The 13794-nt window shown below is 35.0% G+C and overlaps 1 protein-coding gene across 1 annotated transcript; it reads left to right on the forward strand.

The window, feature by feature from the left end:
- Positions 1 to 5339: 5339 nt before the first annotated feature.
- On the forward strand, positions 5340 to 9400 carry LOC105441850. The gene is made up of 2 exons (XM_030976302.1): positions 5340 to 5705; positions 8202 to 9400. The coding sequence occupies exon 2, from the start codon at positions 8232 to 8234 to the stop codon at positions 8853 to 8855; it is 624 nt and encodes a 207-aa protein (XP_030832162.1). The 5' UTR covers positions 5340 to 5705; positions 8202 to 8231; the 3' UTR covers positions 8856 to 9400.
- The last annotated feature ends 4394 nt before the right edge of the window (positions 9401 to 13794 follow it).

Consider the following 13794-nt stretch of genomic DNA (forward strand, 5'->3'; position numbering starts at 1 on the left):
CTTTAATGGCTAATAACTGAGTGGAAAGAGGCAAATGTAGATTTAATGTATTGCCCAAAGCCATTCGAGTGGCGGCGAGACTCGAACCGCGAACCACGTGACCCACCGTCCGGGCTAGACCATGACACTCCTCTAAAGTTATTATGAATTGTTTTGCGTGGTTAATAATAACAATAATGATGATAGAAATACATGTAATAATATTAATAATAATACCAATAATGGTAATCGTAATGTCATTACTAATGGTGATAGTTATCATTACAGTTGTAGAAGTAGATTGTTATAATAATTATTATAATGATGAAATTAATAATAATGATGATGAAATAATAATGAGTAGTTATACATTATTAATAATAATAACAACAAAATTAATATTAATAATATTGATATCAATATCAATAACAATAATAATATTAATACTAATAATTATGATTATAATCATGAAAGTAATGATAATAATATTAATTATAACAATAGTTTTTATGATAATAATATTAAAAATAATAATAATAACAATTGGGTTTATATAGCGCCTTTATAATTATAAAGCATCTGAAAAGTATATTTTAGCGTGGTAGACACACAGCCCAGAATAGTTCCTCTCTCCTCCTCTAAATCTCGTAATACAAGAGCCTATACTTATATAGCCATATAATTCAATGTAAATTTGAATACATTCGATGGATTTAAAAAAATATCTATTCCAGTGATCTTGTGTGTTTGAAAAACTGAAGATTAAGATAGGTTTTCAGGTTTTACTAATCGGTGTTTAAAATATGTGTATCATTCATGACGTCATTATGACAGCAATGCCATGGTGCATCGCAGCTGCAATGTAATATAAAAATCGTCAGAGAATCGACATATATTTGTATTGCAAAGATCTGTATTTTTATTCAATATTGCTTCAATTGATCGTATCACCATGCATTGAGGGAGCAACAAAGAGCTCAAACTTTTGTCCAGGAGGGTATGACAAAACTGAGGGGAGGCCTCTTTGGGGAAATAAAATCAAAGTATAAACAAATTGTGAAAAATATGTGGACACATAAAGGCCTATTCATGTACGCACAAAATTGATCATCGCAGAGTAACCATCATGTGAATAGCTGAAAAGGTTGAGAACTCTTTTCACAAGCTGAGAGAGCTCTTGTGTTCTGATCTTTTTGTGCTAAACTGGTACTGCAATGTCATAAGTTCATAATGTCAGGTCTAGTCTAGACTCCTCGTATAAACTACTAAATAGAATTTCAATCTAACTCTGTATCTTGTCAAATTGGTTCAGTGAGTACGCTCGTTATTTGTATTATACGTAACTTAAATAATCGTTTTATAAATGTTCAACTCACGAACAATATTTTAAACTCCTTATTGCATTTGTGTCAAACTTGCATGCTGGTGCTTATATTAATGGCATTAAATCACCTCTTTTCTCCTCTATTTTGTATATCTCTGCTGAACTAATTCGTACGGTCATTACTGGGAAGTTAATGCTATTGTTTTATGTTTATAATAATGGGTACTCATTTGAGGTTAAAAATGCTATTATTATGTGAGGTCTTAAAACTGTTACGTAACGGACCTATATTTGTATACACCCGGTTTACCATTGACAACAATTTTAACAACCTGCATATAGCTTATACATAACAAAACATGATATCTTTGAATAAAAGATGAGCTATAACACAGTAAATAATCACTTCACCAGACCCTTGACATTTTTTAGTTTAAATATTTATCTATTTCATTTATAGTGGCATTTCTGTCTAAATTAGGTTAAGTTGTGATTATTTTCTTTTATATTTTTTCCCTCTCTAGTTGGTCTTAAAAATTGTATTATAAATGGTTGTGCAATATTCGTGTGTCTTATTACAACAAGCAGTTAAAACAAATCAAAATAGTCCATTATCCGAGGTATAGTTCCAAAGAAATAAAAGATTGCTAAAGAAAGCCCCTTTACATAAAAAGGGTGACATATTAATCCCAAATAACTACAGACTAATTTCTATACTGTCTTGTTTAATATCTAAAAATGCTGGAAAGGATAAACCAAAAACAGCATGTTCAAGTAGTGCAACACTTGAATAGAGACAACGTACTTTCTTTACACCAATCGGGGTTTCGTCCAAAACACTCTACTTCTACGTCATTGACCAACGTCAAGGATCAATGGTTAAAGGCTAATAGGAACTTATAGATTTGCACGACGAGAACGTGGACTGCAACGTGTGACATCCTTTTAATGCAATGCGACGTCCTTTTAACAGACGGACAGGCAGACAAACAAACAAACAGACATCGATGTCTGATTCACTTGCTTACACCGAGAGATGGCCACACAGAGGATTTTTTGTCTGTTGGGGACCGGGGAAAAAAGCAATGAATTATTGATAATTTATTGCATTTTCTTTGTTTTTTTAATGTGTGGGGGTTACCCTCTATCCTAGCCCCCGCTGCGTACAGTCATGATTCAGTGGCAAAGCAATTGCCTCGTAACTGTGAGGCCCCAGGATCAAAACCATGTCAATGTGCTATATTAGTGCACTTTTGTGAGGCATTAATCCTCATTACTGTCAGATATGACTTAAGGACGTAGGTCCCCTAGTTAATAAGCATAGTAGCATACACATGCTTTAGCAGTCACGATAAATAAACGCTCGTAAATTATCATTCAATAAAATCTGAGAAAGTAAATTATAATCTAGATCTATTAGGAATAAATCATTGTCAAAATCATTCCATAAATTGGGGTAAAAAAATATGTATTCTACCTTTATGACCAACAGTCACAGTGTATATAATTTTTTTTTTAAAAGAACTATATACAACAATTCAGGTGCAGCCGAGGGTCATTAAAAGCCTACCAGGTTAAGAGCGCGTCCGACATGGACAATGAATATATCAAAATCAATACATTCTTATGGAATTTCAAAGGAATCATGGCAAATAAGCATGCATGTCAATTTAATAATTATAGTGCTTATATAGCGCCTAACACTTACTTTGTCAGAAGTCTCTATAAGCGCTCTACAATAATGCAGCATAATTACCCTGGCTTTAGCAGTGCAGCTGTTACGCGCACTGCCTTTCAAGGAATAAATTCCTACCAGGTACCCATTTACTTCACCTGGGTGGAGTGTGGCAAATGTAGATCAATGTCTTGCCAAAGGACATTAGTGCAGCGGCGGGACTCGAACCGCGGACCTTGTGATCGACAGTCCGGCGACGTATCCACTCGAATGAACATGTTACGAAACTCCAGACCTATTTGCGAATGCGAATGCCCGTGATCACCTATAAGGTTTCCAAGGTTTCTTTTTTTTCTTCCACATAATATAACATTATCAAATGAATATGCAGTATATACAAATTCAATAACATAATATTAACCAAAGATACTACAAATGATTAAACAATTATTCAAATATACCCTTTAGAATTGGCACAGTGGTGTAATATAGTGCATGCGTCTATTAAAAAAGCACGGCTCGTATTTTATAGACCCCTTGAGAATAAAAAAATTACAAGTGCTCTGTGATATAATTAGAAAATATATGTATAAAAATGCTTAGGAAATCCTACACCCCCCCCCCTCCCCTCTATGCTACAAAACAAAAAGGCTGTCTTTAACATTGGTGTATACACAACAAATTACAGATGATGGAAATAATATCAAATGATAACCCTTGTAGCAGAGATAGAGAGAGTGTGTGCTTTAGTGTGTCTGTGTTTTATCTATGCCCCCTCCTGGCAAAAAAAAAAGAAGTCAAAGGGGGAGGGGTGGAAGTTGAGAGAAAAAAGGACCCCCCCCCCCTCGTTGAGCGAAAAAAGTGCTTCCCCCCTCCCCCGCTTATTCGCCGGCTGGTTGATTCGCCGCTAAATATCTCACGAATTGGGTTTTTAAAAAAATCCCCCCCCCCCCTTGAGCACAAAAAAACCCACAAAATATGTTTTACTTTTTCTTCCGCCATTTGTAAACCACTGACTGAAACACAGATAAATGATGTCTTTAAAAGTCTAAAACAACCCCCAGGGGTGTGAACACCTGAAACACCCCCTGTTTGCCAAGGGGGACACGCCAAATGGAATTTAGTATGATAGAACTTGAGGCAATTGATTTGTCTGAAGTGTGTACATAAAGGTTCAAAGGAAATAAGTTAGTTCTTTATCTTCAAAACATTATTTGCGGAGAAAGAGTTCATGAGTTTATGATCGCGCAAATTGGTGTGACACGTGATTCGCATTGGTTTCTTTTGTATCAGGAAATTCTATCAAGTTGAGTATTCCACATGTGCCTACGGCAAGTATTCCATAATGCAACCAAGGAAGTACTTAGGTGAAGTACAAATTAAGCAGTATACAAGATGTAAATTACAATCTTACCTTGTTCAAAATACCAATATTTCTAGAGATTATTTTACAAACATCAACATGCAGCTTCCATGAAGTTTATCATCTACTATTACTACCAGGAACCTCGTAGAAGAGGTATAAAGATTGCCATTTTTAGTGAGCAAGTTGAAGGTATTTCGAAATTTTCTTTAAAACTGAGTATTAGGAAGGCGATTTTCGCAAAGTCGGTCAGTGATGGGGTATGTCACAATGGAGCTACGGCCCCACAGAAAGAAAGCCATTTTTAGAACTTTAGAGGGCTGTATTTATATCATGCGTGATCATTCGTGCGTGAAATTCGGCATGGATACGAGCAATGATAAAAATGCTATACAAAATCGATACAAAATCGATACAAAAGTTATGTCAATTTTCGATTTTTGGGGATTTTGTAGGGGGATTCCCGGGGGATTCCCGGGGGATTCCCTAATGCCTCAGTCACACCTTTGCGTATTTGGCTTGCGTGTTGCTAGGTGTTTATATGGCAAGCCGTTTTAAAGGTAAAGACCAGTATTGGAAACGCCCCAATTTTAAAAAAATGAAATGGAAGCTCTTATTACCAATCATGTGAAAGAATATGTTTTGACTAATACATGATGATAAATTTTTTGTCGAGAAACCGCCTACTAATTGATATATTTGGTAAAATATTTTATCTATTGGTGTGTGAGAGACAAACGCACGTGTGCGTATAGTCCTATATACATCTTTCTGTGTACAGTGCTTGTAACTTTACGAAGACTGGGCCAAATTTCTTATTATTTTGATGATTCCAGAACCTTACAGTACACACCAATACTTATATGCTAGATGATCAACCTTTTCTGATCGATTCCACAACGTTTCTTTCACAATGCAATCGCATGACCATAATTGTTCTTTATCTTTAACATTAATTCCTATTTCTTGATATCAAGAACTGAATTCTTAATATCAAGAATTACCATTGCTTTACAACAGAAAGTCATTTCTTGATATCAAGAAATAGGACTAGATGTTAAAATGGCTTGCCATAAACACGCAGCAATACGCAAGCAATATACACTAAGGTGTGACCATAGACCTACGTCTACGGTGTGACTGAGGCATAACGGAAGTCTCTGTCGACTACACGTGACACAAATAAGATACTAAACTTCCCGCATTGGCACAATACACCACACGCATCATGTTGGTCTCTAATAAATGATTATACTCTCATTCGCCCATCGAAACAGGTTTATTAACAGTGGAATATACAAAATCAAACATCCTTCTTCTCCACCTCTTCATAAATGTTTGAGAATTTGATCACTCATTTCAAAGTAAGTTGATAAATGACATGATTTGCTGTGTGTTTGATTATTTATGTGAAGCACGTATATTTCCCCGTGAATGTATTTTGGCATAAATGGTGAATTCGTTGGTAGGTCAAATGACGCCCGAATCGTGTGGTGTTCTGATATCTGGTATTTTGCAGAATACGGAAGTGCAGCTCAGAAAGCTTACTTTCTTTTCCTGCTTTTTGGCACGTTCGGACCATGCAACAGACTCTTCTTGATTGACTGATAAACGCTCGGTGTCTAATAATATTATTGCTAGGCATAGTGGCACTCAAAGTTTTAAGTTTCCGATAATAATGTAAACCATTATTTTCTATATAAGGCTTCCAAGTGGTACAACAAATCAGTGCATTTAATATCTTTAGCGCAGTACCCGGATGACTGAGCAATACGAAAACAATATTGGTATGTCATCCGGATGACTGACCGATATTGTTTTCGTATTATTTGCTCAGTCATCCGGGAACTTCAATTGTCGATTAAGATATTGATTGAGAGAGCATATAGCTCTCATTTTTTCTTCCAATATGTACAATTAAAAAACAAACAATTTAACAGTATGTCATGCATAATTTCATGTTTACATCAAAATAACAGAGTAATACATACATAAGAGCTAGTAATACCAAATAAATGAAAGAAAAGGGTGTTCTGAAAAAAAACCTCAAGGGCTTGTAATGAGGGGATCACCAGAGTAAAAAAAAAAAGGAAAAAAAATAGTTGTATACAAATGAATTATGAATAATGCTAACGACAGCCGGAGGGGTGTGGCCGCTGCGACGCCACACTCCAGCACTCTACAAAGCTGAGTAGCAGGGTAAATTGACATTATTTAATTTGATCATTTAGAGAGAAGGAATCTTTTCATTCGTTTTTTCAAAAGTTCATTGAATTGTGTGTGTTGAATGTCAGAAGGCAAGGAATTCCAGAGAATGGGGCCAAGGTAACGAACTGATTTTGAAAGTATATTCGTTTCTGTTTTCCAGAGATGGAATTTGGCTGACTGTCGAGTTGAGTAAGCATGGACATTTTCGTTTAAACAAAACATTTGAATAAGATAAAGAGTGAGGCGTTTGGTAAAAATCTTGTGCATCAATATTCTTGTTAATTAAAGATCGTTCTTTTAGAGTCATGTGTTTATCACAATAGAACTGAAATTGATATAAAAACAAATCGTTTGCTTTATCAGCATCGTTTGTATCCAGAACATCTTGCCAATCATTTTTTCGTAGGTCATTTAGAAAAGCGTTTAAAGCCAAAGGAGTTATATCACGGTGTAAAATCCTTGTACTTATATTGTTTTTTTTTAATGAAATATCAAATTCTGCGAGATGAAAGATGGGATAATGGTCACTGACATCTGACAGTAATATAATTATATACCGGAGGAACAATTTTCATTAATAACATTCGTATCATGGCGATATTACACGAAAACAAAGCCATATCTACCAAGGTAAATCAATTTTTTTTAATTTCGCTAGTCAGACTAATATAGATAATAATAATAATATTGTATGGCTTTGTTTTCGTGTGATACAAGAATATATCGCTCTCGCTAAGACGATATCAGACTCGTCTTTGATTGAATTTTGAAATACTCATGCTACTGATAGTTGAATTAGAAAAGATCGAACATCGGAAACACACAAAAAGCCACACAAGGGACTGCCGTCAAAAGCACTTCTGAGCCTTAGACTAGCAGTTGCTTTCGGCTGAATCATTTATTATATATCACAAACCATCAAGACAGAACTCATGAAGTTAGGTAGGGATACTTCGTTTGAAAACAAAATTTCTCTGAGACGCATAAAGTAAGAAACATGCCAGAAAAGCAAGAAAAACATTACAGTAATAGTTCAAATGTAAAAATATAGGAATGGCAGGGGCGGATCCAGGAATTTCTTCCAGGGGGCACACGGGGGGGGGGGGGTTAAGAGGACACACATATATATATATATATATATATATATTTTGGTCCCAAAATAAGCGGGGGGGGGGGGGTGGGGTAAAAGCACATTTTTAATTTTTTTTGTGCCGAAAAAAAAAACCGCAACGACTCAGCCAGCCGCTGAATAAGCGGAGGGGGGGGGGGGGGGGGGGGGGGGGAGTGCGCACTAATTTTTTTTTTTTTTTTTTTTGGCCGGGGGGGGGGGCATGTCCCTGTTTGCCAGTACATTTTTGGCAAATTTGGGGCTGATTTCAACACATTTTGGGGGACGGGGGGCACGTGCCCCCTGTGCCCCCCTGGATCCGCCACTGAATGTTGTAGTTCATAACTTTTGCTGATCCCTGATTTTTTTATTTGTTTACTCACCAAAAATGTATGGTTAACAAGTTTGTCAACAACTTTGTTTTCAAATTAAAAAAAAAAAGGTGGAGTCACTTTTTTGAGAAGAACCCAGAATAAGCTTTTCCAGTTATTTCTTATACATTGGTATAATTTATTAACATATTATTTTTTATTTGTATTTTCAGCCTTCCCTTGCAACAATTTAAAACTCAAATATGGCTGGTCGGTACGTTATATCGGATTACAAGACAACAGGAGACAACAAACCAAGAATTAGCGTCCGGACTCGCGACCTAACAGAGGCTGAAGAGAGGTTTGCTACATCTGCAAAGAAAAAAGTTCGGAGCGTAGTGCTTTATAACACCGGAACCGACATGGTTCTTAAAATCGCTATCGAGGGAGAACCAATTTACCTGGTGGAGGCTATTGAAAAGGCGCGAGAAGAGTTGGAATCTAACGCACTTGTTAATGAAGCTGTTGCCAAAGTAGCTGCAGGAATCGTCATTGAACAGATGGTCAGAGTGATGACAGGAGTAGAAGTTCCTGGGCTTGGTGACGCTGTTGCTGATAATTTTATTTCCCCATATTCCGACCGTAAAGGGGATGGAGCTGCGGCTGTTGCTGGTGTGTTTGGTGGCATGTCTGGGGCTGTGATCGGAAATTCAGTTTTGGGTCATATAGGGAGTTTGATAGGTGCAGCATCTGTTGGTGCTTGTGTATCAGCACTTGTTAAATATTTATTCCCACCAAGCCCGAAATGTACTGCATGCAAAGGAACAGGTCTAGTTGATGATTTTAGAAGATGTAAAGAATGTTATGGAAGTGGGTACCATGAGTAAATTATTGACAAACTGTACTTTTATTTCAAATCAAGAAGAGTTAAAGGTATACGGTAGTGTCCTAAAACTAAGTAAACCTTAGTGTGGCAGCTAGACTATATTCGTATTTCGTACCTATACAAGATATATATTATAAGATGATGACGTAAATCCTAATCAAATGATTGGTTGAAAGCGTACACGTGACCAGGCATTTATTTTGCCTAACGCGTAATTTGGGTAATGACCGGTCATTGCCCAATGGTAATGACCGGTCATTAACACATCTAGCTTGTTGTTGCTATGATAATCATAAGCGCGACACAAGTCAGAGGTCCAATATTAGATGCGCGCAAGGCAAGGTACGCCTTAATTTGCGCTTATTTTAAACCATGGGTTATATAAATGAGGATTTAAACCATAGGTTAGATTTAAACTTCCTTTGTGAATTCGGACCTTTGAGTTTGATATGAGGGTGATTGATCAAATAACAAGGATTCAAGTCATAATTTTATAAAACAAATAATACACATCATTTTGTTCGGGCATTATAAAATTACTCACACTCGGTACCTTTGAAAAAGTCTAACATGCCCTCGGCTATCGCCTCGGGCGTGTTAGACTTTTCAAAGGTACCTTGTGCGGGTAATTCTTACTTATGCCCTCACTCCTTTATATTATTTGTAGAATAACATATGGATATCGTAATAACACAAAACGAATGCGTAGTGTTAAAATATAACTTGGGCCTATCTGTCTTTTCCTGATATAAACAATTTAAGGTGAATAGGAATGCTCTTAAAAAAACGGAAAAGGGAAATGAATGGATAATGTAAAATATTGAATATAAAAAGGAAAATAATGACATTTTGCAGGTTAACACTTAGCTCAATTTATGTTTGTACATGCCTAACATTATCAAATTCAGATTGCCTTTGTCCTTTTCAAAAACTCCTATTTATGCTTTTCATGAAATGAATTACTCTTACAATTTTCCCATTACCCGTAACAATAAGAACACATTCTATCTGTTTTACAGGAGTCCATGAATGAAATTCAATTTGTAATACAGAGTCTTTATTTTGTTTGAAAAGATACCAAAGGTAAACAACTTTCTTTTCAAACTAGGTCAATTCATGTATATGAATAACCTAGTTTATAATGTTAAAAATAATTTGTTGCCATCCGTTTTTTAAGTAATGATTTTTTTAATAGCTCAGTCCATAATTACCCAACAAGACATTCAGGAGATTTTCATTCACCTCTCTGTTGGACCTTCTTAGTTCAGATTACAAAAATATGGAATTCTTTAGTAATTAAATAAAAAATGCTCCGTCAATTAATATTTTTTAAGAAAAAACAAATGTTTGTAATACAATCTTATGTACCTCATTTAATTACATCGCTCATTTATTGTTTTCCCTTCTTTATATTTTTCTTTCTTTTTTTCTTTTTAAACTTAAAAAACAAAAACAAGTTCATTTTTTAAACGCTGTCTCCAAATGTAATTTGATATTGTGACGGTCAGCGTAAAATCTAACTTGTTCATTTTTATAAAACTGACTTGAAACACCAAAATATATATGGGACTGATTTTTCGATCTTTTCATATATTTTTGTCTATTTCACTTGTTAAATTGCTGAGTTATACTGTCAGGCTGACTTACCATTATTCTGAATGTCTGTACTCTCGGAATAAGGCTCTTACTTTATTTTTATCAATATATTTCTCTTTGTATAAAGGTTACAAATTATTTGATGTAATCGCACTTACTTTGAAATAGTTATTGCGAAGATTTATGAATATTCATGTGCGTACATGTAATATTTATATAATATTGACTGGCCTTGAGGGGTATATCAGAAATATTGACCAAGCTCAGATCATATTGCCCCGAGTCGAAAGACGAGGGCAATATGGTCTTAGCGCGGTCAATATTTCTGATATCCCCCGAAAGTAAAGCCAGTCAATATTTTTATTGTTATCCAAATCAGACATCTAGAGCAAATACAGACATCCACCATGACAATCTCAAGAACTGAACAAACTTTGTCAAACCAACACTGTGCATCCAGTGCTTGACAAAATTTTCGATACACTACAAACAGTGTGTATTTGGTGTGATTATTACGTCACAATAGAGTGCGCGCATAATAGATGCGCAATGAAAATGCAAGACCGTGGAAAATACCAAGGTATATTTTTACTCGTCTCTACACGCAAAGTCAATACGCGCAGGGAGACCAAGGAAAATACAAAGAATATACCCCTCCGTTCCCACTGCTTGTGAAAACTAGGGCAATACGGTTTTGTAAATGACCAGCTCAGATGTCTGATACGGGTAATAATAAAGCATACGCCCATGATAGTGCGCTGATATATGTGACAGCCGAGTTTGATTGATGTGGCTATACATTTTGTCATTAGATGAGCTGTGAACCTATTATGATCTATGCACTCGCCTATGTAGAACTACTGGTGTCCTCCGCAGACTTAAATTTACTTTACCTAGACATATTATGATTTCATTATATAACACATTGATTTTGCCTCATCTCACTTACTGTTGTATGATTTGGGGGAATACATTTAAAACACACTTGAATAGACTTTTTATTACTCAGAAAAAAGCAATAAGAAAAGTTTGTAATGTACCATTTATTAACCATACAAGCAATTTATTTGTTGAATGTAAAACATTAAAGGTCTGTGACCTTGTACTTATGTATACTTATATCTTTATGTATATCATTATCATACGAATGCCTTGCCAGATATTTATAATGATCTTTTTAGCACAAATGCCTCCTATCACTCATATTTCACCTGTCAATACGCAGATCTTCATCAATTTCTTCCCAAAACTACAATTAGTCAAAATTCCTTACGCTGTAATGGAATTAAGTTATAGAATGACCTAGACAATGATATCAAACTAAGTAAAACTCTTGATAAATTTAAAAAACTCTTGAAAAATGAAATGTTCTTGCAGTACAAAAACCACGCTCAATTAAATAATGAATAACTTGCTCCACTTGTTCTTTTTTTTTTTTTTTTTTTTGTATATAAATGTTTTGTAATACTGCAAAGCACCAGCGGGGGGCGCATATAGTGACGCAGTGTCGCTTGACGTCGTGTCCGGTGTGCGTCCTTTGCTGGTGCTTTGCTGTAAATGTCTTATCCTCATAAACATGTAGGTCTTTATAAAAAAAATTCTTGAATATATTTGTTTTCCCGTTAATGTTGTTTTTGTTAATTTTCTCGATATATGTGCCATGGTTGGTGCCCCAATCACAAGTTTGTTTTCAAACTTCTTCAGGGGCTCCTTACCCTATGTTTTTATATTTTCATGAAGTATTATTGTATATGTATCTTTTTATGGTTGAATAAATAAATTGAAATTGAAATTGAAATTGAACCTGACCTGTCTGTGAACCTTGTTGAACCGAGATTTATGACTATAGACCATATCTGCTGTGTGACCTAATACATTACCAGTAATATGAATTTCTGGAGGAGGAGGCTGAGAGCCTCAGTAACGTAGTCTGTCACCTGTACCTAGTAGTTTAAGAATATATCTATCTACATGTATAGCAGTTGTAACTTATATATATTGAACATTTGTATATTTAATATTTGTATTCTATATAGTTGTACCTTAAATATATTCGTCATATTTATGAACAAAGTAAATACGATCTGACGCTATTACTTGCATAAGATTTAGTCACTTGTAAATAGATTCCCAATTCAACAATTAATGATGTACAAATGAATATAAGTAACTTATGTATTTATGAAGCTGTAACTTACATGTATATTTTATCTTAGTAACACTTATTGATAATGATCCATTAATAAGCACTGAATTACAGAGAGCAAGGAACGAATCCCTAGACAAACCGGTTGTCTTAAGATTGAAGTACGTTTAAAACTGATTAGTTAATTCTGGAAGTTAGCAATAGGTATATGAATTGGAAATTCGAGGCTATAACCTGTTGTAAAGACCTAAGGATTAAAGATCGCATGGTTATGCCGACAGAGTGAGCTGCCATGTCGAGATTAGGGGTGGATAGACCAGTGAGTAAAACTCCCGTTGAGCGGTGATTACGAATACTATAAGTTGATTATGCTTGTTTGTTTGTTTTATTTCCGAAAATCATCATAAAAAACAATAACACAATATAACAAAATCAAAGACTTATATAACAATGATAGAATGATAAAACGGTTGGATAGTCCATTTCAGAGCCATTAACCTAATGGCTCTGTTCTTCCATGGAGTCCAATATATATATAATGATACTATAATAAGCAATGATATAACAAAATAGTAAGTCGTAATTAAAAATATTTTTAAAAAACAACAACATTGTACTCGTACTTAACTTAACTAAATCAAATTAAATTTAATTAAACAAAAAACACTAACAAAAAGCATTAAAATCTATTCAAATATCCCCTACCATCCCTAATTTAACAAAATACGACCCCACCCTTATCACCCACCCTGCTAACAATTAACTTGATTAGTTTTAAAATATTCTACACATTATCTAATTTAGTCTGTTATTAAATTGGTTATGTTTATGGCAAAAGCCAATGGGATTGCGAAATTTAAATATCAAAATAATTGAAGTATTTTTGAACATGTTTATTAAACAAATTTAGTGTGCCTAACTGACGGAGCTTAATAGGTAGTTCATTGTATAACACGGATCCCCGATATAAGAATGTACGTTTACACTGATTGGTTCTTGGTTTCGGAAGCATTAAATTGTCATTATATCTTAGCCCGTAACACTTTTCGTTAAATACAAATTTATCAGTCATATATTTAGGTGCTAGCTCATGAAATGTTTTAAACAGTAACGAACACATATGTCTCCGACGTCGAGATTTTAGGGTTTCCCAATCCAAGGTATCGTGAATCTGCTGAATAGATATATGTTCACCAGG

The sequence above is a fragment of the Strongylocentrotus purpuratus genome, unplaced genomic scaffold (genome assembly GCF_000002235.5).
Source record: "Strongylocentrotus purpuratus isolate Spur 01 unplaced genomic scaffold, Spur_5.0 spur5_scaffold_9, whole genome shotgun sequence".
Taxonomy (NCBI): domain Eukaryota; kingdom Metazoa; phylum Echinodermata; class Echinoidea; order Camarodonta; family Strongylocentrotidae; genus Strongylocentrotus; species Strongylocentrotus purpuratus.

Bases quoted from the DNA above. Each gene is read 5' to 3' on its own strand.
- LOC105441850 (XM_030976302.1), top strand. From the start codon at position 8,232: ATGGCTGGTCGGTACGTTATATCGGATTACAAGACAACAGGAGACAAC.